The 27089-nt window shown below is 38.1% G+C and overlaps 1 protein-coding gene across 1 annotated transcript in view; it reads right to left on the bottom strand.

The window, feature by feature from the left end:
• PRKAR2B (protein kinase cAMP-dependent type II regulatory subunit beta) overlaps window positions 1–27089 on the bottom strand; it is a 78016-nt gene that overhangs the window by 15395 nt on the left and 35532 nt on the right. The window contains exons 3-4 of the mRNA XM_066318695.1: window positions 6598–6650; window positions 5420–5503 (exon numbers count right to left, since the gene is read on the bottom strand). Of these exons, the coding sequence (XP_066174792.1) occupies window positions 5420–5503; window positions 6598–6650 (137 nt within the window). The remainder of the gene's footprint in view (window positions 1–5419; window positions 5504–6597; window positions 6651–27089) is intronic.

Here is a 27089-nt window from a genome sequence, read left to right on the forward strand (position 1 = left end):
TTATATTCACTTGTAAACTAATGAAAATGCATTCGTTTCTTCACCATCAAAGACTAATTTGTATTTCAATGTGCAATCAATATTTTCAAGCAATAGTATCTTCCTTGAGAATATATCTTAACCTTCTTCCACAGTTACATGCTAAATTAGTACTCTGCCCCTCAGCTATCATGCACATGCCCATCAGTCAGGCTCAGTAACACATTTCATTCTTTGTAACTACCCCAAGTGCTACATCTACACATCATTTCAATATCTCCAGGGATGGCGACCTGAACACTTTCTTGAGCAGTCTCTTCCAATGCTTGACAACACTTTCAGTGAAGAAACTTTTCCTAATATCCAATCTGAACCTCCTCTGGGTCAATTTGAGGCCATTTCCTTTGGTGCTGTAACCTGGAAGAAGAGACTGATCCCCACCTGGCTACACCCTCCTGTGAGGCAGTTGTAAAGGGTGACAAGGTCCTCCCTGAGCCTCCTTTTCTCCAGGTTGAACCCCCAGCTCCCTGAGCTGCTCCTTGTAGGGCTTGTGCTCCAGACCCTTCCCCAGCTCCATTGCCCTTCTCTGGAAGGACACCCCAATGTCATCACCTTTGTGTCATCTAAGAGGGCAGAGTTCATGTTCAGGCATTCTAGGCTCAGTTATCTATATTATATACACTAGGAAAGCCACATTCTGGGCTCAGTTATCTGTATTATATACACATTTTATAGATGTATAAATGTGTGTATATATATGGGGGGGTGGGGTGTGTATTCCCATTAATTGCTCCAAAATCTGTAGTTGTAATTCTTCACCAAAATCCTTAAGAACCTAAGAGTGGCATGAGAATCTTTTGTTAGTGGTTTCAAGGAATGATTTGACCTCAAGTATAAGATTTCACTATTCATAAAACAGTTACATTATAATCTCTTTCATCTTCATTCAAGTTAATCAATTCTAATTGATTAATCAATATTTGTGCTCTCTTACACTAATACTCCAGGTACATAAGTGGCAATATGCCCAGAAATTGCTCTTGCATATTGGTGAACAAAATGTATAATTTATTACTTTTTAGAAAAGGGTCAAGACCTATTTTATATATTCTGTATAAGCGGGAGCAGGGCAAGGCTCTCCAATATTAAACTTCTCTGAAAGAGAATAGATGATCTAACACTGCTTGTGAATTTTTGCCTAAGAAAGGATTCAGACTTTAAGTGCAAGGGCACGGCTCGGCTTTGATGGTACCAGCCCCTTGAGCCAGCCTCTTACTCTGATAAAAGGTTCATCAGGTTTTTTAACTGCAGCCCTATGGGCTGTAATTTCCAAACTAAATAGCCTGTTGTTAATCACCCCAGCATATTTTCCTCTTAAGGGACAAAACCAAAAAAGCAACTCTGAATTATATTGTAAAAAAGAAGTGTAGAAGATTTCCTTGGCCAGTAGATGAGCTGCTGCTGCTATTCTTCCTCATGATAAAACAGTTGTGAGGCTTAACAGTGAGAAATTTCAGTGATAGCAACTTCTGGCTTATCCTCTGTAAGGGCTGAAGACATTTGGTCATCATCTTGTTTTCTCCTTGCTGGTTTACATGAAGTGATAGTGGAAGGGAAGGAGAGCAGCTTCAGAGCCCGCTGTGGTAGCCTCCAGCACCTGGAGCACGAAGGAGGGTAACATGCTTTGTGCATGTGGTAGAGTAACCAGCCTGGCACATCATGACAATCCTGGCAGCAAAACAGTAATATTATGGCTTCTGGCAATGGGGAAGCAGGCAATTGAGAAGGACAAGAAACAATACCCTAAGAGGAAGAGGTTTTCCTGGGAAGAAGAACAGGAAGAGATGCATTAGAAGAGGAGTGAGTTAATCTAATATAGCATGGGAAGAAGACAACAAACATTTGAATAGACCTGTCTCCTGATTCTTTCCTGATCTCTCCAAAAAGTAACAAAGTACACCTCTGCAAAACCTTCTTCCCTCATCTTCTAGCAAATGCGTGTTTCAATTAATATTTTTCTCTTGAAGTAATTTTTCCAAAACTGTAACAACACCGTGGGTAAAACTGATATTGAGTGACAGCAACTAGATGGCAAATTATTAAGCCCCTAAAAAGGCAAAAATTGCTTAAATGTCAATTCTTTAAAAGTATTTTTTATTTAAGGGAGTTAACTAAAGAGTACATTGTTGAACTCACATTCACTGACCAGTCACATCTTCATCAATCTACAAGATTAAAGTTTCCATAAAATTCAAGTAACTTCACAGACTTTACACTATGAATTGACCTTTAAAACATAAGAATGTTGCTCAGGGGAATGTATTAGAACTGGTGTTTCTTTACATTATTATATTTTTAATCACAGACAATATGTAAAATATTACATTTATAAATATATATGTGCAAACTTACCTATCTGATATTAAAAAACTACAATAGTTAAACAAGGGCTCAAGACACTGTTGTGTGTCACTACAAGTCCTAAGCTGTCTCAAAATCTGAAGGTTATCTTTTTATCTTCTCTCATTTAGCCTTACATTCAAATGGTTCTGCTGGGTTTTAATTTTATGTGATGGCCCTTGTCATTTGAAATGGCCTCTTTAATTAAAACACTGAGCAGAGAACTGTAAGTCACTCCCAACTACTTGCAATTTCTCCTTTGGCATCAGTGATAGCCTTATCTTATCTTTCCATTCAAAATAAAACACAGTGTGTGAGGGTGGGATAAAATGTTAAAAAAAAAGTGGACTTCACTAAGCATCATGTACTGAATTCAATTCTGATCACACTGTAAGACTGTATTATTCTGTATTATTAGTCTGTTATTCTGTATTTGAAAATGGCACTTGACACCCTCTAAAAGGCCATTAAGCCCTTTACATTGACTGTTCCCCTCTGACTGACCTTTCAAATGGTGACTTTCATACACAGAACTACAGCAGAAAGAAGCTGAAGTTCAGTGCAAGGAAAAAAACAACCAAAAACACAACAGTGGGAGCGGGAGATGCTATCAATACAAAGCTTGACTTTTGTTCCAGATACTTGAGCTTTAGCAGCAGAAGATATTATCTCTCTTCAAGATGAATAAAGTTTTTGCTAATACACCACTCTGTAAACTGCAGCATCTCTCATGGAGAGGCAGAGGTGAAGAAGAGAGCTGGGACAGGAATATTTAATTACTGCAACTACAGTGGCAGAGCCCTTGAATCTCTGCTCAGAAGCAGAATAAGAAAGAGGAGTGGGAGAAGTTCCCCAGGTACCACAGATCCTGGCTCCACAGAAGAAAGAAGCCAGACTTAAGAAGGCTACATTTTAACATTTTTGCTCTCTTCAGAGCTCAGTAGTTTTCCAATATCTTTCATGAATAAAATTATTGTAATGAAAAAACTCCTTTACAAAACTTATCTTACTCAACTTTCCAGAATGCTGCCTGTAAAGGATTTCAAGCAGGAGGAAGTGTTCTAAATCCACTGGAAAATCTGAGCAAAAGGGGGTGAACAAGACTTGGGAGACCCCCAGAGCGCATTTCAAGGCTTTGGATTGCAGACCTCTACAAAGGGAGAAATGAGCTGAGAAGTCTTCTGCTAAACACCTGGAACAGATTGTGGGAACTATCAGCAATTACAAGTAACTGATTCAAAAGAAAATCTCAAAAAAATAGTTCAAAGCATCAACATCAAGACAGCGAGCACAGTCCTGACAAGAGCTTGATAAACAGAGGAAAAATAATGGCTCAGTATTCCTTGGAAGAATTCATCTTTGGAAAAAGTCTGTCAGGTGCCCACACTGGAGCAGTTTAATGCTCTATGTCTACACAACATTACAGTACAAATACAGCAAACAGACCCCTATCCTGCAGACCAAGTGGCTGATGACTATTGAGACAGAAGATCTAGCTCTCAATGTAATGCAAGGCAGATCCCATGCAGAGGATTGATACTGTAAACACTATTAATATGACATCAGGTTCTAGGAGCACACAATAATCCATCATGTTGCAGGGCTCATAACAGAGAAGTGCTCAAAGCTTAACCAAGAGCGGTCTGCCAAAATGCCATTGGCAGGCTACTGTAATGATGGTCCAGCCAAGTGGAAGCCAAGACACACCAACAATAAGGAAAAAATATAATAAAGCAATTTCATATCCAAAGCAGATGTCCACATATTACTTTGATTCCCTCAGCTACTCAGAAAAATAATTCAGGAGCAGAAGGGTAAATGTATGCATGGCTTTAGCTAGAACAAATACAGTGCAACAGCTGATTAACTACCTATTAAACAGACAACATGAGGGAGTTAGGAAACCTTCTGTGTCATGATCCCTACTGTCCCAAGAATGCACATGTATTAGCACCCACATTGAGACTTGATGCCCTTCCATAAGAATTACTTCAGGCTTCTGCTAAGCTGGGGCTTGGTAGCTCACTGCTCTTCAGAACTTCTGACGGAGCAGTACCCACGGTCAGGGTTCAGTTTTTGTGCAGACAGAAGCAGGAGCTGGAAACGTGCAGCACAAATTAATGGGCATTCACTGTAATAGCACCTGACATCCAAACAGAGCTGCAGGCTGGTCCTTCCATTAGCTCCCTCTTGAATAAAATGTAAACTTTCTGTTCTCATACTTAAAAATCTACATAATTGTTTCTCTTTTGCTCATGCTCTCTCCCTTGACAGCACAGAATCACATCTCTTGAGGAAAGCATTTGGGATGCTGTGAGTCATCCCAGCCTCAGATGCATGTTTTGATTGATAAACTCAGCTTTACCCTTAAAACAATCTTGTGTGCTTTTTTGGTAGCATTATCACCTTTGTCTGATCCAGATCATTCATTCAGTGCATTTAGGATTTCTTAAAAGCTCATAGTTGTTTTTATACTAAACAGAAGGAAATTACCTGCATGGAAGAAAATTACCTGAAGCTTTTTTATGGTACTTACATTAAGCAAAATAATAATGTAAACACGTCACTGGTACCTTTCTCTTTCCCTCTGTTTCATAATTCACTTGTTCAATTACATCCATAACTAAACTGAAGGCTTTGGGGGTAATTTGCTGTTTTGATGGAGCACTCAGCACCTTTTGATGCTAAAAGGTAACTAATAGAAAACACTTAAACATTCCAGTTAACTGATGTGTTTCTAGACATCAGTGTACAGGAAGATTTAAAATAAGAAAATACAGTAATTAATACTATTAATGCATCCATTTTTATTAATGTACAGATTCATAATAAAGTATTTCAATATTATCATTTACGGTGGTAAGCAAAAGACTCTGTATATGATGTATCAGTTCTAAAAAATGGCATTTCTGGAATTCATGGTCAAGAAAGCATATGTAAGATGTTATCAAGTCAAATCTGTAAATTTCTGTTCCAAAGCTCAAGAGAAATAATTCTTAGCAGTACTGCTAAATGCTACTCATTATTGAGAATTTCTTACCGGGTCTAGGTTCTTAAAAAGAAGGATGTCCTTGCACGCCTCCTGCAGTCTGTTTCGTTGATCATCTGTTTTGGGGTGAATAATCTGAGGGATATAATACAAAAAAGCTCTTAGAGTGATCATCATAGAGTAGCACTAGCTGAAGGACTGAGCTAATTCAACTAAGCATTTTACACAATATTTTGACCATGATTCATAACTCTTTCATTTCAAAACCTTCAGGACTTGAATAAACACTCAAGATAAAATGGTACCACCATACCATTAACAAATGAAACATTGCTATATTCAAGTTCACAAGATATTTACATCTATGGAATCCAGGTAATTTCTGCAAGCCATTCTGGATACCTTTATCTACACTATTGCTACATAAACATTACTAGTCTCTAATCATATTTGGGCCATGCCTGTTTTATATAAAGCACCGCTGTTACATTCAGCCATTCTCCATTACTACTTCCCAAAGAATATTTTGTGAAATAGTATCTGTGTTAAATTTATATCAGAAGTTTCACAGAAATTAAACAGCAGACTTGACACTATCTGAGTGACCCAGAGATCCACTAAATTACCGGTGTCTGGTTCATCTGAGTATCAATCAAGTTTTTTAACTCATATGCTTCGATGCTATGTATAGCTGTAATACTACAGGGTAACCTTTTGGACAGTATTAAAAGCCAGAAAATTAGGTAGAATATAAACAACTAAACTTCTCTTGAAAGTCATGCTATTACATTTTAAAAGCTAAATAAACGCCCTTAAAAGGGTGATACAAATAAAATAAATACAGTTCATTATTTGTCACATTGTACCTTGAAAAATCTCAGCAATTTTAGTTTACCTTTTATCTGCCTTCTGAGAAAGGAAATCACAAGACTGTGAGGATACCAAGTAAGAGATTTTAGAAGCAGGTGCTCTCTGGGTAAATATAATTGCACAAAAATGTTTCCTTAACCATGTACCACAGATTTTGTAATTAAGAATAATACGAGTCCTACAAAGGTGATTATTACAGAGAACTTTAAAATGTTCTTTTAACACAAAATCCCAGGAGATTACTAAAGTATATTATAATAAGGATGTTTTTGGAAAGGAATGGTAAAGCTGGTTACATTTTTCCTCCTAAATGTAATGCCTGAGAATTGAAAAAGTACTTGACTATAAGCATGAAGTACCCTAGATTCTGCGTCGTCCTCTTCCTCGTCAGGATTGTAAGCTTCTGCACACACTGAAACAAAAGAAAAAGGACAGTCTTAATTCGAATTACAGTAGTGTTTCACAAAATTTACAGAACAGAAAATCCATTGTGTGGCACAGCAATAATACACAGCAATGTAACACATTCATACTGCTAAGAGTGTCCAGAGCAAGTCAACTCCAAACTGCAGATGAAACAAAGCTACACTTGTATCATTCCATGTTTTGAAAGACTCCAAATATACTTACCAATCTCTCACATAACTTGTTCTTAGTATCTCACCTTATGGTCAGGAATTTTTTTTCTGATGTCTGAATTAATTTTTTCTCTTATAATTTAAGCTATTTAAGATCAGATCATTCCCTTTGTCTCTGTAGGTTCAAGGTGGTTTAGGGTGTGTTTCTTTGGATGGTTGGTTGGTTGGTTGGTTGGTTGGCTCAAGGTGCTTTGTTGGGGTTTTCCACATACTTGAAATCTTTTTGTTCCTACCTCCCCTTTCCTTTCAAGGCTAAATATTTCTGGTTCTTCATTTTTTTCCTTACAAGTCCTGTTTTTCAGCTATCTATCTCTACTGACATTCCCTGAATTCCCTCTAATTAGCTGTATCTTTACTGAAATGTGATGCTCAAAACTGGTCCCAGTATTTGAAGAGCATTGAGTACATTAGATTATTTACTCCATACATTTTACAAGCTATGTATCTTTTTGATCCATCCATATCTTCTTTACAACAGCTTGACTATGTCTATTCATGTAATATTTATGACATATATCATTTTCAAAACCCACTGCTTAACCATCTGTCCTGTGCCTGTCTATGGCTATTCCAACCCAAGAATAGTACCATACACTTACATCTGTTAAATATGACTTTGTTTTCAAAGCCATGTCAAGATCATTTTCAATTCTAATCCTGTTCTGTGGCCTCCTTCCAATTCATTCTCAACTTTGTGACAACTGCAAATTTAATAAGCATAGTCTCTAAAACATAATCCAGATTATTGCTGAAAAAACATATTAGTGTCTAAAATAAACTCTTGTGGAATACACATGAGTGAAACAGAAGTAGCTGCTTGGGGTTTACCTTATCCAACCAGTTGTGCAACTATATCCCAGGCAACTTATATATAAATACTGCTTCATGTTACCTAGCTTGTTTATAGGGGACTCTTGTAAAACAGCATTCAGAAGTTTCTTAAAATGAAAATGTAGAGCATCTGCTCATTTTCTTTTATCCACAAATTTTAATTTCTTGTTACGGGGTATTAGATAGTTCCAACAAATCCACGCTGATTGGTATTTGTTACTTTCTTTAGGTATTTACAAAATGAATATTTGTCTGTAATTCTTCTAGGAACAAAAATGATCTGTAAATCTGTGGCAGTACTCTTCCATCCACAGCTTCCCCCCTCCTTTTCAGGATATGTTTTTTCTATTTTTCTGGAATTTTTTTCACACTCATTTTTCTTCTTCAGATTCTCAATGGTAACTGCTAACAGGGCTGAGACTAATTTAGAAAAATTCTTTCAGTTTCCAAGTATAGCAAATCTGAAGCACAGCTAACCTGGGAACACCTAACACATTAAGTACTCTCTGATTTGTCCTTTCTCTGTTCTAGGCTGTTTTCCACATACTCAAAATAACACTAGTGAAGACCAATGTGCTTCTGTTAATCAGTAGAGCAACACTTTCCTGGAACATGCTCTTACCAAAAATATACTTCCAGAACCATTTCTGTTACTCCTCATATACTTGTTGTACACAATCTTTTCTTGTACGCATTTTTTTGGTCTTGGCTTCTTTGATGTATTTTGGGTTTTGTTGTTTTTTTGTTTTTCTCTGCATCTTTTGCTATTCTTTTGTATTTTTCTTAATAATCCAAACTAGTTTTAATTTTGTACATGGTTCCTTCTTGTTCTTGACATAAATGAGCTGCTTATATTTTAGACAGATTTATTTTACTATGCTTTTTGTCATTCTCCTGTGCTGTCTCAATTTGCATTTTTTTCTCTTTATATTTTTTCTTTGGGGGACAAACAATTCTTTAACTTATTTTCTCCAGACTCCTTTACAAAGAGGTTATGCCCACTGTCCTCTCATATTCCCCTGAAACCTGTTTTAATTCTCTTTCCCTTCCTGAAATCTGTGAGTCCTGTCATTGCAGGGTAATTCTCACTCAACCTGCCTTTTCCCTCACAATTCTTTAACAGTTTCTCCCTTAGAGTTGGTATGAAGTATAATAGCTCCCCTTTAGATTGCTTTTCCCACTGTCTCAAAATCTGGCCGTAAGTGCATTGCAAAGCACATCAGTAGTCTCTTTCATTGGCTTCCAGCAGGTGACTGTTTATTAAAATCACTCATTTTCACCATCATCTGTACCCTGACAATAAAAATCTCCACCTACCTGACCTGTTTGGTGGTCTGTGTGCAATGCCTGCATAACAATAGAGCCCGTGAGCATCTGTATGGCCAGCTCCCTCTATGGCTGGGTCACAGCACAAATATCTGAACCAAAATATACAACAGGCTTTTCCTCCTCCCACCACATCTTTGCTGTGCCAGTTCAGTCACAGTGTTGCTCATGGACTAGGATTTAAGTTATTTGTATAGTGACATAGGAAGTATGGGGAATAAACAAGAGGACGCCAAATTTTATTTATGTTTATTGTTTATTCCCCATACTTCCTATGTCACTATACAAATAACTTATGAACTAGTAACCAGGCAGACCCATCAACCTCCTCATTACCACATCCAATTAAAAAGATTTAATGGTAAAGTATATCATTGCATATATTAAGCAGAGTCCCAAAGGAAATCTTGGTCCTCACTGTATCAGGCACTCAACTAAAATCTCCATTTTATAAAACTTGGCATCTTCAAAAACCTGAAGAAATTTGACCCAAGTCCCTCTGGAACTGAGTGAAATTCCTATCCAGTTCACTGGAAACTGGATTTGGGCCCAACTAATTACAAATGCCCACAAAAGGAAGTCTGCAATCTCTTGAACTACTATAATATTTTAATTCTACATAAACAAAATGTTTCTAATGGCCGTTTAATGCTACTACAGTTACTACAGTCTTGTCAGAAATAAACTTCTTGGGATTTTATTTAAAGAGTAACAATAATAACATGCCAAGTAAGCACCACATAACCCATCATAATGTAAATCACTATTTTGTTCCAGCTGTGTCCTAATGCATGTATGTGTACGTGGGAGCCAACAATCTGTGTTACAGTACAGTGTGCTGCTGGGTGTATGGAGAGAGTGTCTCAACCTGAGGTACGGGTACAGCCTGTCCTTACCTCTACGTGAAGAGAGTTAAAACAAATCAGGAATTTAATAGCTTTGACACTGTTATGCCATATCTGACATGTCTCAGAGAGCCTAGCTGAACATTTGATAGTCTTCCAGAACACACAAAAGAAACGAAACTGAATTTCTCTCATCCATGCCCATCCTGAATCATCTTATCAGTCCCTTTCATGTAGCAGGATCAGTCCAGAAAAAGAGCATGTTCCTGAGGTATTTATTCTGGGTCAGTTTGTGTCTCTGCACAACATCACTCTTCTCTGCTAGAAATGCATTTCAGTCAGTCTCAGTAGCTACAATCAGCAGGTTTCTTCATTAGATATTTCTAATTTAACGTGGTTATGGACAATATATTTAAAAACTGCAGTTTCTCCTGACTAGTGCCCACAGGCCCAAATTCTAAGAGGATTTATTCTTATCATCCATGATGAGAAACTTCTCTGGTTACAAATCTGTACTTATTTTGCCTTCATCTGGGTCACAAACAACATACCAATGCTGTGAATCTGCTGTTTTAAATATGGAATTTCTTTTCCTTTATTCCTTATTTCAGCAACACATTCATTTCTAAGTGCATACCACTACATGTCTTGATACATTTTATTTTGGTTCCTAAAATACCGTTTCTGACATTACTACGGTTCACTGAATTTTATTACATGAACACTGGGGTTTGGCACATGAGAATCCCACCATCTAAAATTGAGATGCCTTTACACAGACATCCACCATCTGCATAAGCCAGTTACAGTCAATGGAGAGGCACTTTTACAAAGTGATTCTTGTGACCTGTATTACACGCCCAGACTAAAATGAGATTAATTAAAAAGATGGTTTGTTGGTTGAGGCAAATCCTATCCCTTGTAAGATGAGTCCTAGTAGTTACAGTAAGCTGCAAGACTGGTTCCCCCAGTTCTCCATGTAGTATATATTTCCTGGAAAACAAAGGAATTCATCATCTGATGCTGATGACAGGCTGCTCATGCAGTAGCACACCTTCTGTATTCATTTCATGTATTCCAAGAAGACACTCTGTGGTGTGCATCTCTCTTGCCTAAGGCACCATGACCATGACTAACGACTGGCACCACAGACATAAACGATGCTGAATGACTGCACACTGCTGGTGCCTGCAATACTCACAGTGTTCAATATTGTATTTTTTTACCTCTCTAGCTCATTCCACATCCCAACAGTACTCAGTCCATGCTCCTTTACCATGCTCAGATGCCCTGCCATGTTTTGCTACATGCCACTGCTAAATGCAATATCCACATCATTGCTCAAAAAGCAGTCCTACTTCTGTTCTTAGAGACATATTTCATCCCATACATAATTATGGCATTAAAAATTGTGGTACAAACACTGTACATATTTATTCACTGGTTGCTAAGCTCAACTAAGTGAAAATATTTTTTTTGTTTCAGTTTTTCCAGCTGAGGGTTATGTTTCAGATCTAGTTCCACAAGGTGGACACAAACATGACAAAACCAAACACATCAACACCAAGTATTTGTAGGAAGAATGAACTGTCTAAAGACAGTGTATTATGAAAGTACACATGCACTGAAATCTGAGCACTACTCTAGGTGGATTGCTTTGTCAGCAAGACAGATGTAAACTTTGATAATTTCTATCTCATCACTCCAAGTCAATTTTCTAGCTTTCACCTGGTAAATATGTTTTTTATTCAAAATCAGCAGTACAGTCACTTCAGCCATGAATGAATTCTAAAAGGAAAATTAACATACAGTTGGCAATTGTGAGATCACTAAACACGTTAGTCATGGTTTCTCATTCCCCTAATGCTTCAGGAAACGAAGCTATCAATAAAGAAATCAGTGAAAATTCATATATAATCACTGAATAATGTATTTTTCTCAAAACATAGCAGGAAAACCAATCAATATGTGTGTACTCTTTCCAAACTACAGAACCCCCAAGTCATAAATTGTATTAGAAAGAATTTCTCAAGAGAAGAAGAGCTGTGAAAATATTTTTTCATCCCATGCAAATCAAGACTACAGTTTTGCCAGCAAGACTATCAGGCTGGAGCATGAAAACAGACCATCTCCAGCAGCTGTGGCTACACCAGCATATCATACATCCCTATAAACATCCCTATCCATGGCAGCTATGCCCATTCCCTCATACAGCAAAAAAATCACTTCCCCAGTTTAACTGTATGGAAATTGCTAAGGTGATATAGTGATAGTGTGAGATTTTCCCTGTTTTGTCAGGACTTACTTCTCTTGAATGAGAAATACGGTACACAGAGACTCCTTGCAGAGCAGGTAGTAGTTCTAAACTAGTCTAGACAAACACTACTGGACCTCCAAAGTTTCTGACATGGAAATCTATTTTCTGATATCTCACCAGTGCCGATCACTACAGGAAAAATTAGAAAGACAGCTCTGCACCTCGAAACTCCAATTCCATAAGTAGTTTTTATTCAAACAAAAGCAACCCTTTGGGGGTGGTAGCAGTGAGAAACATCTACTCATGGTCTCAGACACTTATAACTATCAAGTATCATATTATTTCTGTCTTCCTGGTTTTGACTGGAAAGATCTTCCACATGGAAGATGAATTGAAGAGCTGTAAGTAAAAATAAGGACTGAAGAGCATCCCAGAGGAAGGTTGCTCAACTCTCATCTATCTGAGTGTGAAATGAAATGAGACAGATAAAATTTCTCTGATTTCCATGCATGATTTAAGGCAATACCAACTGTCTCTGCTGTTGAGACCCACCATTTGTGCCAAACCCTTGAACTATTTCAAGAAGTTTAGATTACTTCGAATATAAACTAATTTGGAACAAAGCATGACTGCTGGGGCTATCGCTTCCCATGGTACTGTCAAAACGAAATCTGTGAAGTGCCTACTCCTGAGGGGGTCACTAAACTGAAACTTTATCTAGGCATAATTAGGTGAATACACAGAATGCCTGATACCTTGCCATTCTGTGTCCTTACTCTTTTAGACATAAAACATTTGTATTAGAGATGCTCTCCAAACTGGAACAGAAGTATGTGTAGTCAGAAAAAGTGGTCTGGCAATCAGAGAGACATGCATATTGTAGAGATTTTCTCATATGCAACAAACCAAAAATAAAGAAATTTGTTCACCAGTCTACACAATTTAGGGGATAATGACTTTTAAACAGTCAACTACCTACCACAAATAACTGAAGTGCTCAGAATGTCAGCGTAAAAATCTGAAGCTGGATAAAATCCAGACAGCTTGTTTCTTCTTAATTATCAAGAAGGTGGTCTTCAGTTCATTAGGCAGGAACTGACTGAATCAGAGTCTTGGGAGCACTGCCAAGACAGTCTGTTTCAGGATCAGCTGCTCGTGAAGGACAGTTATCTACTCTTGCTGTCTGTGCTCACACTGCAGTTCTCCAAACGTTGCCTTCATAGTCACGATCACCTACCAAAATATCAGGGTTGTGCTCAGCTACACAGCTCAATGGCAAAACTTTCATTTTGCCAGAGCTGGAAGACCTTGCTCAGCCTGCACTACGTGCTTGCAAGAAATCAGTCACACAATCAACTTTTCTACAGCATTTTCTCTTGGCCATCTGCTACCAGTGCTATTTCTAATGTGCTGAACTACAAGCTATTTCCTCAAGCATTTCTGAAAAACATGAAGTATCTAATATAACATGTAGCATCTTGAATAAGGTCCATGCCAATAGTGAGTCATAAAACCTCCCAAGGATTCTCTTTAAAAGTCCACATAGGGTTTATTCATATTTAAAAAATTCCCACAATGAAGCTGAAGTTTCACCAAGATTCTGCTGATCACTATGAAAGGCCATTTGAAGAAACATGATAACCCTCTCAAAAGACATTTTTTGATAACTTTATCCCAGTTGAGTTATTGATGTGCAGACACATTTGCACAAGTGCCTTAATATTATCAAGTATGTAAAATTGTGCTGTATTAGACCATAGTACCTTCCTCTGCTTCAAAGCACTCTGGATCACAGCTAGCACACTCATTGCTGGGTCAAAGATGCACACTACTCCCTGAAGTCAGAGGAGTTTGAATCACTAAGCAGGCTTCTTCATATAAACTATGCATCCAAACATCAGCACAAGCAGCTGAAAGAATTCCCTGCCTTAAAATAGGGCACCAGAAAGGAGCTTTAACAGAATTTCCCTAAGGACTTCCACAGTACTTAGTCCTATTTCAGTTTTTCCAATAACTGTGCAATTTATCACGATGGAGTTAAAAAAATCCAAACAACCCCAGTCAGGCTTCTGGCTCATGGCAGGAGACAGTTTTTCTTGGTGTCTCATCTGTCTGCCGAGTGAATCCCAGCACAAACACACGTTACAGTGTCCAGAACACTGCAGATAATTATTAAACAATAAAATCATCACAAAAGTAGGATGTACTTCCACTAGAAGAGTTTGCCAATATATACCATGCACTATAGTACTTACTCCATAAACTTTCCCACTACAGCATAAGGAGGAGCACAACATATAGCAACATACTGTACTCTGATGTTGACTTGTGTAACCTTCTGTTCCCATTCTCATGCAAGTCCAGCAGTTCACAGTGCTACAGCGTGTTATTTGGGATATATATAAAATATGCATAAATATTTGACAAAGTCTGAGGAGACACAGAGCTCTTCCTGTACATTCCAACTTTATATTTGCTAATACTACAGAATGGAAACAGAACTGCACCAAGCTTTTCCTGACATATTTAGTATTTCATATCAAACCATGTGATGCGATCACATACTACATCAATCACAGATTTATGATCATTTTTTCTTGCAGAAAAGTCAGCATTAGGATGATATCAGAGAGACTAAATTATTTTCCTGCTAGAAAAGTCATCTCTTACATACTACGTGAGCAAATATAAATTGCAGCTATTAAAAAAACATATTCTGAACAATGCAACCTAATCTTTGCCCATTTTGTTAGCCCATTTAAAGAGGGTTAAAAAACACAAACTGGGACAGTGGTAGCTCCTCTCAGATAATGTATTTAAGAAGGGAAAAGAACCTGCTATAGACAGCAGCTGGAAGACAGGAGTGAAAATACATTAGAAAATCTGTGTCAAGGATCTGCAAAGAGTTACGAAGACTAATCACACAAAAAGGTGGTGGTTGTTTTATGAAATCACATATTTATGGCTATTATATGTGCTAGTGTTTAAAGACTAAAACAAGATTTTAATAGCTATAGAAAAGATGTAGTCAGGGGAAGAAAATGGTTAGGAGTGACACAGAAAATAATCACTGATGACTGGACACTTAAAGATATTAAAAGATTCAAGAAAGCAGAAAAATACTGTATTGAGGGGAGACAACAGAAGGTGACCTCCAAGACTCCTGTAAAGAGTGGCTGTAGAGAGAGTAGAGACAAAGCCAAAACGATTGACTCTGACAAGCTTGTCTCACTGTCATGCCAGGGGATTTATCTGATTTAATCAAGATAAGGTGAAAACCCCACCAATAGCAGGTATTACAGTATGATACTATGGTATATAGCACAATCTATCATCACAAAATAGAGATGGTACACATAATTCCAAATATAGAACATGCCTATGAACCTTTGGAATGATGTCTAGGTCATAAATTCAAGAGTTCTTCAGAGGCACGTGTCAAAACCTGTAATCCCACTACAGTGAAGATTTGGTCTGAGCAGCTAAGGGAGTGCAAAATTCAATCTCAAACAGGCTTCACAGAAAACCCTGCAGCCATATGGGATTCAAACCAACAAGCTGAGAAAAGGCACCTGAGAAAAAGGTGGAATCATCCTTTTGGAAGGATGGTTGCTATAGCAAAGTTACCTTTGGTTTTCACCCTATGGGACTAAGGGAAGGAAGCTTAAACCCATCTTTCCTATTTTCCAGAAGTGCCCTACATTCTACATTCCAAAGTACTCTGTAATGAGATGCTCTCTGTTCCTCTTGGGCCCAGGCTGCTGGCAAAATGAAATGAGAGAATAAGCTAATGGAATTTGTCTCCTGGAATTTTAACATGCTGATTTTAGGTGTGTTGACTTTGGTTGAATGGGTAGGTCATGCTCACATAATCCTCTATAAGAAATATAATAAACCAAACTTACTAAACAGGTTCCAGATATAACAGGAAGACAGGTAGACAAAAAACATTAGGGAAAATACTTCTGCCAAGTTTTGAAATGGTTGATTTTGAACATCTGCTTTCTCAACAATTCCAAAAAATAAATTCAAGACTTTTTTGCTGACAGGATTCTTTTCAAATAGCCAAAGGAAGTTCAGAAGACAAATCAAAACTGTGAAATAATATATATACTGTTTTATTTTTCCATAGTCAAAATATAAAGTGCTGTAATGAAATAATACTGGTAACTACACACCAAGGTAAAAAAACAAGTCTCACACAGCAATCAGTACGTGCTCACCTGCATCTGCAATGGTGCAGACAACCATAACAAGCCAAAAGACGGGCAACAAATGTTATCATTCCAAGAACAGGGACAATAATCACCCTGAAAACACAGGTTACCACATTATATTTTAATAATAGAAGTTGTCTGTAACTGCATGACTACTTACCACTCAGAAAAAGAAAAAACACATTGAGGTCTCACAAAACTAATCTTTTTGTAAGAGGAAAAAAACACCAAGCCTCCACTCATTCAGCTAATGACCTGTCACTACTTGAAACTAATATTTCTTATTACCTTAGTCAATGGTAAATGCAGACAGTGCACTCTGAGGACTTCAAAAAAGGGACATTTTTTTATTTTCAGCTTTCTAAACACCCTCCACCCCTCTCACACATACACATTTGGCACAATTATGAACTAAATACTGCTGTATTCAAAAGACTAAATGGGTAAACACACAAACACATCTTTTTCCTGCCTATTATGAAACCAGTTTTATTTCTTCTTCTATCTATGGATCTTGCAGAATTCCACAGTGCTGTTTCAATCCTTGTTTTATACTATTGCAAGAGGATGCAGAATGGCTGGATGAGGTGTCATCAGCACACATGGGATGCCCCAAGGGGCATTACTTTTATGGTGGTCACCATCACTTCACTCCATTTTCTCAGTATTTACTTTAAACCACTCTGCATATGAAGAAAAGGTGAAACCTGGGAACCTAACATATGTGTGCAGGAGGGGTTCACTGATGAACACTTGGCAGTATGACCTCAGACAGCATCAGACTGACAAGACAGTTGGTTTGGACTTCCCAGTCTATTCCATTCCTAAATGACTGTGGTGACAAAAGTGTCCTTCTCCACCTGCAGTTGATCAAGAAAGATCAAGCTTATTCCCTTAAAGAAGAAACTACTAAATTGCATGAACGGCCTCCTGACTTCTGCAACAAATTTTTAATAACTACATCACATTATTTGGAAAAAAGCTGAGCACATCTCCACAAACACTTTGTTGCTGTATTCCAGGGCCTGTTCCAATATTCTCCATTTTCTGCAGACTTCCTTGTCTTACAAAAACCTCATCTCTTAGTTTCTTGCCTTAATATACAGGATCTTCTCTGGAATCAACTCTTGCATTCCCCTCCACAACCATGACCTTACATCATTTCAGCAGAAAATTGTCCTGTAAGACAACAGGAAAAAACTCTTAAGTGCAAATACAGCAAATTTCTCAGTAACTGAATCCATATCAGAAAACCTCTGAAGAAAGTGCACTTGCCATTTTGAAAACTAAACATAAAATATATGCTTCTAACTTAGTTTCCTCTTGAAACTGTGCTGTACATGCAAAAGAGATCCATTCTCTCAGGAAAACAATAAACACATGAAATTATTCTTACTGAATGGAAGGGAGGAAATATTTTCATTTTTACTTCAGGGGAAAACAGATAATACCATATTTCCCCTCTGTAAGCTACAATTCCTTAAAATTTGAAAGGGCAGAATACTGAAGATTCTAACCTGAGCTAAACATTTCACATTTACTGAAACCAATATCCTAAGAAATCCTGTATCCCAGGTAACCACTTTTCACTAAAGCTCCTAGAATTACAGCACAAATTAAAGAGTTAACATCTCACTTTGCCAGGTGCTAGCATTCAGGCTTCTAGTTCTTTTCTCCCAGGAAATGAAGTACCTACAGCTGCTTTTCAGCAACAACTTTTCTGTTAATTATCAAAGAATAAATGAACCCTTAGTGTAAGACAGAGTGGCATCTAGCTTCTTCAGCCAAAACAACTATTTGTAAAAGAATGTTCTTTTAGAGATCAAACTTAAGAGTGAATAATCAAGGCCATAGAGAAAGATGAAGGACCCCCAAGGAAATTGTATTCTTTTATAAACGCCCCATGTGTAAGCAGCAGTGCTAAAGAACTTCTTGATTTAATTTGTATACAGTTCCCTTAAGACTTCTAGAAATTTTAGGTTTAATGATTAAATAATCATTTAGTCTAAAAGTTACCAAGATAACAGCACAGCTAGGAGATAACAAAAATATTCTGGCTGAATGAACCACACTGAGATGAATGAATCAGACTGCTGAGGTACCCACTGCTGGTATGCTAAATGAAGCTATTCTAATTATAAAGAAATAGAAAACAATAAAAAGCAATAAAAATTGAAAGCTGCAAGCATTGAAAATAAACACACTTGGTGCCACGCTTGGAATAACACACAAGTGCTGCACTTGGAATACTGTGACAAATGAATCTGAAGGTACTACACTTAGTGTAAACACTTAAATCAGCGTGGGTTTTTTTATACTCTCAGGGGCCTTTCAGTGGGCCAACCTGTAAAGCAAAGGGAAAGTTATTTACAACTAGCTAAAGCTCTCAAAGTTGCACAGTACACACAAGCCAGTATATAGATTGTTCAAGCCTGGTGAACATTTTCCATCTTAGACATGCACAAAGAGAAATCAGTAATATGAAAAAACTGAGAAGTCTGGATAATAATGGGATACACAGAAGAATGATCATCAAAATATGAAAAAGCTCCAGGAACTGCAAAGAACCAGATGCATAAAAGACAAAAAATCCATTTATTGCAGCTCTGAGCACACTATTGCTGTTCATATCCCAATGTCCCCAATATGAGAGGGACCAGAGTTCATTACTGTTTTATGGTAAAAAAACTTCTTTTAGGTACCTCATTTGAAATTATTTTCAGAGAAACAGTTAGGTTGGAAAAGACCTCTGAGATCATCAAGTCGAACCTCTGACTGCTCACCACCCTGTCAACTAGACTATGGCATCAAGTTCCATGTTCACTCTTTTCTTGAACACCTCTAGGGATGGTGACTCCACCACCTCCCTGAGCAGCCCATTCCAGTGTTTAATAACCAATTCTGTGAAGAAATTCCTCATGATGTCCAAACAGAACCTCTGCTGGCACAGCCTGAGGTTATGCCCTCTTTTCTGGTTGCTAGCTGCCTGGGAGAAGAATCTGATCCCATCCTTGGCTACAGCCTCCTTTTAGGCAATTAGTTGTAGAGACCAACAAGGTCTCCCCTGAGCCTCCTTTTCTCCAGGCTGAACACCTCAAACTCCCTCAGCTGCTCCTCCCTCACAGGACTGGTGCTCCAGACCCTTCCCCAGCTCCACTGCCCTTCTCTGGACACGCTCCAGAGCACCTGGGCTAGAGAGGGGCCCAACACAGAAAGCTGACATAAGCTTAATTAATAACTTGGTGTAGATTTGGTAAGCAGGTGCTATGAAGTATCAACACAGAAGCTTCATCCATTATCACAAGACTTGGAGCTCCATGGGCTCCACTGGTCTCATCTTAATCATGACAAGTCTGGAAAAAGGCACTTTCTTGAGGAGTCATCTTAAGAATCACATCAGTTTTGTCCCAGACATACAGAGAGTGGTGCTTGCCCCTGGCAGTGACCAAGAAGGTCACTGAAACCTCAGACATCTGAACCATGTGAGGCCTTGGTGGCTTTCCCCACTCCACTCCTGTGCCTCAAAGGCACCTGATCCCTCCCCTTGCTAAATTTAAGAGAACAGCAAACAGAGCATTCATCAGGAATGCATCACTTTCTAAGCATTAAAAATAGTTCTCTTAAAAATATCAATCCAAGATGGAATTCAAACCTCTCACACCAACAGACATAAATTATAAAGACATTACTACTTTAAACTAGAAGAACGGGATCCACCATGCAGAAGAAAACCTGACTAAGCAGAGAGTGCTTCATCTCTGCAGAGTGGCTGCAGGATTCAACACCTCTCTGAGCTTGTTACAGCTTGTGCTGTAACCCACTCCCCCTCCAAGGATGAGGGAGGGTCAGGTACCGAGTCCCTGCAGGTACTGCCAAGGGAAAATCATGTGTGATCTGCAGTAAGATGGAGGATGTGTAGAGACACTGTCACTGGTCACACAGAGTATCTCCCACAGAAAAACACAGTAATTTATTGATAACAAAACTATCTAAAATGGACATGAATTACTAATGGAACATACCTAGTAAGAAATAAGCTTTTCATATTTTCTTTTATTCTTTTTCAAGAACAGTTCAGAATAAAGTGTTTCTTATTATGCTGCCACCAGTGAAAACCTAAAAGGCTCAGTGTAAGAGGGAAGATAAAAACATTCAGTGAACTGTTGATAAAATTTTAAGATCTTCCTCATCATATAAACCCATTCATAACTTCTCAGCAAAATACACTCACCTTTGAAAATCAAAAAATTTTAAAAATCAGTCAAACTTTTATTAAGCAAGTATAAATTGCCACAGGTTTCAGTGGGCACAGCAGAAGGGCCCCAGCACGTTTTTAAGCCCCCATGAAGTTAAATGTTTTTAACATAATATACCCATAAGGGTGAAGCCTGGTAATGACTATTTAAGAATTAGAGACACCATGTAAAAGCAGTGCACAGAGAACATGGGTAGCCTGAGGGACACAGAGAAGTGCAGATATACCAGAGATAAAGACGATTCCTCATGCTGGTGTATATGTCCCCCCTAGTATCTCTATTAGAGGGTAAAGAGATACAACAGACAGTTCTCAGTACATCTGTGTCTGTACCAAATAAAGGATCAATGACTCAACTGGAAAACAGAATGGCAAGTCTGCAATGGACACAACCCTCCCCAAAAAGAGGAGTTTAACATGAAGTCATGCCACTCCCAGTTCATTTTGCGCAGAACACAAAATAAAAACACAGGTTTAAACCCTCCAAAAGTTACGATGCTAAACATTTGGTTGTCAGAAAAGGTGTGCATGCACATCCCTAATGGCTGGTAAAAAATTGCTTCCACTAATCCAGCCAGCCCAGGGTTACATTATTCCTTTCCATTAAGCCACTTACGTATGCTCTACCCACCTGCATCAATGTGCAATTTCACAACCCAGCCATTAAAACGTGTTGATTTTACCTCAGGAAGGAAGGACAGTGGTAGTTTTAACTTTGCAGTCATGAAACCAACACCAGGAAGAAAACCAGAGAAGTTTCATTAAAAAAGAAGTATTCATTAAAAATGGCAGCATGGGGAAGTAAATACAGAGTTCCTGCTGGCACCACCACATATGATAAATGCACTAAGAAACCCAGTCGTCAGATGTGATTGCAGCCAGTCTATAAATAGAGACAATTCCAATTGCTCATATAAATAATTTGCCTTTGCAAATGATCCCTCAGTCATGTTTTGATTAAAGAGCCCTGCATGAGAAGTGTGAAACGAAATTTGCTTCCTCTCTTGCACAATACAGCTACTTGCCACCTCAACCTCCACTCAACTGAGGACCTCCTTTCTCATTCAAATCAATGGGGCATATTTAGTGCTTGAAAAAAATAAGGCATAGTCCTGAATACAAAGGTCTAAAAATTCATAATAGAAAAGGTAACTCATGATCAGTCAATTATAACTTTCGGCATACAGGGTTGTTTTTTTTTCTACTTAATAATTCCACCTTAATGCAAAGCTTTTAAAGATAAATTTTAAAGCTGTTTTGTCACACATACAGTTCTTAAACTAAAAATCACCCAACATTGAAACTGATTTTGCTTCAGCTTTGAAAATGTCACAGATATTGAAAAAACTTCCTCCAACTCCAAATAAGAATGACATTATGGTCAGAGGTGAACCACAAAATAGTACATCCTAAGAATTATTTGCCAGAAATATATGGATATGCCAGAATTATGAGTATTATTGGCATTTTTCAGTAATCAAAATTATACAAGCCCAGTTGCCTAAAGAATCATAGAATCATTAAGGCTGGAAAAGACCTTCAAGATCATCAGGTCCAACCTTTGACCTAATACCACCATACCCACTAAACATATCAGTGTCCCACATTGATTCATTCTTTGAACATTTACAGGGATAGGGACTCAATCACTTCCCTGGGCAGCCTGTTCCAATGCTTCACCACTCTTTAGGTGAATTAATTTTTGCCAGTGTCCAATGTAAACCTCCCCTGGTTTACTGAAGGTCATTCCCCCTCATCACTTGTTACCTGGGAGAAGACACTGACCCCCACCCGGCCACAGCCCCCTTTCAGGCAGCTCTAGAACCAATGTGGTCTCTCCTGAGCCTCCTTTTCTCCAGGCTGAACACCCCCAGCTCCCTGAGCTGCTCCTTGTAGGGCTTGTGCTCCAGACCCTCCACCAGCTTCACTGCCCTTTTCTGGACTCGCTCCAGCACCTCAGTGTCTTTGCTGTAGTGAGGGCCCCAAAACTGACCACTGGTGTGTCCTTGCCAGTGCCAAGTACAGGAGAAAAGAGTTTTTTAATAGAATAAAAACGTTATGTGACTTGATAAACTTTACTTTTTTTTCTTCGTGAAAAGTAAAGTTGGCACACTCTTGAAAGATTTGCAATTCAAACTAAGTATTTCAAACAAGAGTCAGTGCACTATTTCATTTGTTTTCCCCCCAACTTGATCACCAAAATAAAAAGTAATTTGGGAAATCATTGCCACAACAACTGACAAAGCCAGTTGGCACCCCTGAGACTGTCTGCACAAGGTCTACTCAGAAAGAAAACATGTAAGAAATTCCACTTAGAAAGTTAGAATACATAAATAAATGACAGTATGTGACAAAATGGTTTGTGGCTTAGGCAAGTATGGCAAATACCATTACTTAGTGGGTTGTATCTAGTGTCAAATATTTTTTCCAAATTAATACCTTTTTTGACAAAACTGTAAGCATCACATTCCACTTAAAGCATCTCTCTACACCAACAATTACACACTCTATTTTGCTAGATTTACTTAATTGAAAAAGCTGGAAAACATAAACCGTAAGGTTGTGCGTCATTCAATTAAGTGCTTTATATGTAAGTTTCTCAGGACAGCTTTTTGTTCTGTGTTAGGTGACACTAATATTCCATTGTTGTGGGGGCCAGAGCATCTACAGGAATTAAATTATTCCTGTTAAACTTTAAATCTACAGTTTCTTAACCACTCCACAGTCAGGTTCTGTGCAGAAGGTTTTAACAACTGGCGTCAGAGTCAGGTGTGAGGATACCACGAGCTGCACGATCACATCAGCAGGTATAGAGTGCTAGCATGGTGATATACATAGCTAGCATTTGTGTCAGACTGCAGCAAACCAGCCTCTAACAGCAGGCAGCCTTTGTCTCCTTTATGCAGCACAGCTTTTATATCATCACATGTTTTAATCTTCCTTCCCTTTCAGGGCAGGTTTTCTGCAGAGATGGCAATGTGCACAGTGCAGGCAGTGAGGGTGTCTCACACCCAACAAGCACTGCTGCTGGGCACTTGGTGGTAGGCGTACCACAAAGGATTAGAAATCCCACTTAATTGTTCTTTTTGACTGCATCAAGCACAGGCTTCCTACTCCTCTTTTCCAGGCCCTTGCTAACCCAGTGTATCAGCTGTTGTCACACTGTGTTGCTCCTGCCTCTGCTTTGATACTGTGACAGCTGTGTGACCGCAGTTCTCCAGCAGGATTTTAGTATTTTTCACATGTGGACTGTGCTTCTTGAACTGACCCATAAGAACGGTACCACTTTCCCTTCCTCATTCCTGCAACAGACCAGTTTCCTGGATAGCACATAAAAGAAGCCAACTGTGTTGGTCTAATAAGAGCCACACATATTAGGATGAACACTCCATACTTGTTCTTCCTACACAGTTTGACTTGCACAGCTAAGAAATTCAATTAACAAAATGTACAGTCTTCACCAACATGCAATAACATATTCATGTCATTGGGCACTACTGAACCACAATGACAGTTTAGATTCTCTGCTGTAATTACTCACAAACAAACTGATCCCAGGAGCACACCTCAAGAAGATCTTTTAGATTAGGATCTCATCTTTTTCAGTGTAATTATGCCACACAGTAGGCGTAAGTATTTCTCTTTTTCTTTCTTAGTTATTTTGCATTTGAAGCATTCCTTCACACTAGCCATGAGAAAATATGATTGATTCTGTGATATGTCTAAAAATCCCACAGAACAGTAGGTAAGCATTATTTAGGGAGACATTTCTGTTGTTCTTTATAAATGCATGCACACACATTTTTGTCAGCTGTTGGCTGATTCTTTGACTTCATCTATTTGAGCCTAAGCCCCAAACTCATGATGGCTGGCATTCCCCAGGAACTTATTCCCAAATGGTTAGCATAAATGGGGCAGTTTTTTTAAAAAAGGAATAAGATTAGTGCTTTTCTTCTCAGTAAAGAAAATGCCTAAAAAAATTAAATTGTGTCCTGCACAATTATCTTTGATCTTGGTATATTACTATGATGATATATTGCAATGTGTAATATATTACTATATGGGATAGACAAAAAAAAAAGAACAAAAAAGAGTAAGTGTACTCAGCTCTGGACCAGTGAGAATAGGTGTGAAAGTAGTCCCCAGATCCACACTGGCAGAAAAAATATGCCTCTTTCTGTTGCTCATTGGCAAGAATATGAGACACTAGACAGTAATCATTATTTAGGACTTCCCCCCTTCAGTCTGCAGCTCAGAGAGCAGTCATTGCTACAGTACTGCTCCAATGGGAAGCTGTATTTCCAAAACTCAGACTGTGATAGCAGGAGAGAAAAAGGAGAGAAGTAGGTATTGAATTTGTGCCTTAAAAAATGCACTCATAACTTACTAGACTGCATGGAAAACAATGTTAAGGATATAAACTCCCAATTTTGTTGCAGTGTGTAGCTGATATTCAGAGTGAAAGATGGTTTCAAAGACTGACTTAAGCTTTGAGTTTAGACTGATGGGGGTTCCTCTTCTGTTACTGGTTATTTGAAAGTGAATCTCTCCAGATTTTCATTATTTTCTTGCATATCTAGAGGGGAAAGAGTTAGTGTTTCCATGCAATCTCAGGTTTAACAAGAAAACTAAACAAGGCTTTAACAATTCAAATTAATATTTGCTCTGACAAGTTCATTTTTCTTTATTTTCTCATGGAGTTCTGTTTCCTATTCTATGTAATAAAAACATACAATTTTCCTCATGAGTGGATTGTGGCATTGTAGCAAAGAAAAATGGTAGCAATTTTTCATCCTGGCATTCTCATTAAAATTGTCCACAATAATTGTGAAGACACCAGGACTCAATCTTTTTCACTTTCACACAGAATTGTTATTAGAACAAGAAAAGGAATTATTCACCTTAACCCCTTAAGGATGCATTCATATTAATAGAACAAATACTGTTATTCCATTTTTAACAACTTGCTATATAAAACGTGCCTTGTCTTACTCATCTTTTATCCTTCAGAAGAAATCTTCTACAGCATGAAGGTCAAACCACATGAAGTCACAGATGGAATGGAATTGTTTTGGAAAACTGGTAAGCAGATACAACAGCCTACAGATTCATGCTCTATTAGTTACATTGGAGGGAGCATACCTCCCTAACCCAACACAAATGTGGATGAACAACACAGCACAGCAACCAAAGAGGAGCTTATCATAGACACAGATACTGAAACATTTTAGAGAAAAAAAGATCTGAATTATTAAATAATGACTATCAATACACAAATGCTCCCAATTTTTTTTTAAATCTTTCCTCTTTGTTTCAGCAACATGGATACATTCTCATTCAAAAAAATAACCATTATTTTATTTGTTTCAAAATAATGAGTTATGAGCATCCTGATAAAAGCTTTGGAAGATTATTAATTATTATTCTCTGATCATGTGTTATTGGGATCTCTGAGATTATCAACGATGAATGCAAACTTAGAAGCAAGTTAAAACAGAAAACACAGCGTGGCTGTTGAGGTTTAAGAATTTAGAGCACCCACTGAGACTCTCCAAACCATGCTGCCACTCACTCATTTCTCTGCCCACTGCAGCAGGGGGGAGAGGAGAATGAGAGACACAAAAGGTAAAGATCAAGGCAAAGATCACTGGCCTGACCCAGGCTCCAGCACAGTCCAAACACAACCATTCCTAAACACTGGTACAGATGAGGCCACGCTGCTGGCTGCAGGTAGGGCTTGATGTATAAACACACCTTTCCATACCTACCTTATTTACCAGTTACAGACAAAAATGAGTTTAAAGGTATTGGTCAGTCAGTCTAACAACTTGACACCTTGCTAGGCTGTCTGAGCTCTTCCTCAAACAGGCTGGGCAACAGTCCATAAAGACAAATTTGATTCATATTTCAACACCAATCTCGGATTTATGTTTCATATGTCTGAAACAAGACCAGCCCAAAAAGCTGAAAAACTTACAATGATTAATTTTATTGATACAAAACCACATGTATAATGCTTTCCTAAGACAGCAGGAAAACCTACAATTTCCCATAAAGGGGGATACATGGTAATTTGTGAACTCAAAACACAGCTCTCCTATTTTTCTAAAGAAACACTTGCTATCTAGCTTTACCAACTTGTGCAATTTAAAAATGATTACTTTGTTCATTTTAGTCAGTTTATAAATGCAGTCAAGAAATGTGATTGCAAAGATTTCTAAACAAACATGGAAATACAGAAGAAATTTCAATAAATCATCAAAACCATCTATCTAAATCACCTATGCACTGCTGCAGTATGAATTACACCCCAATTCCTTCAAGAAAAGGTGTTACCTTTCTTTAAAACTTCTGAGATAACACAACATTCCTGTGTAATTTGGTCCATTGCTTTACTAAGTATTTAGTCCAAGAGCTTTCCCCAAGGCACAGCCTAAATATTTGTGTGTGTAAAAATTAGGCCAATTACTATTTATTTCCTT

Source organism: Sylvia atricapilla, chromosome 5, assembly GCF_009819655.1.
Source record: "Sylvia atricapilla isolate bSylAtr1 chromosome 5, bSylAtr1.pri, whole genome shotgun sequence".
In the NCBI taxonomy this organism is placed as follows: Eukaryota; Metazoa; Chordata; class Aves; order Passeriformes; family Sylviidae; genus Sylvia; species Sylvia atricapilla.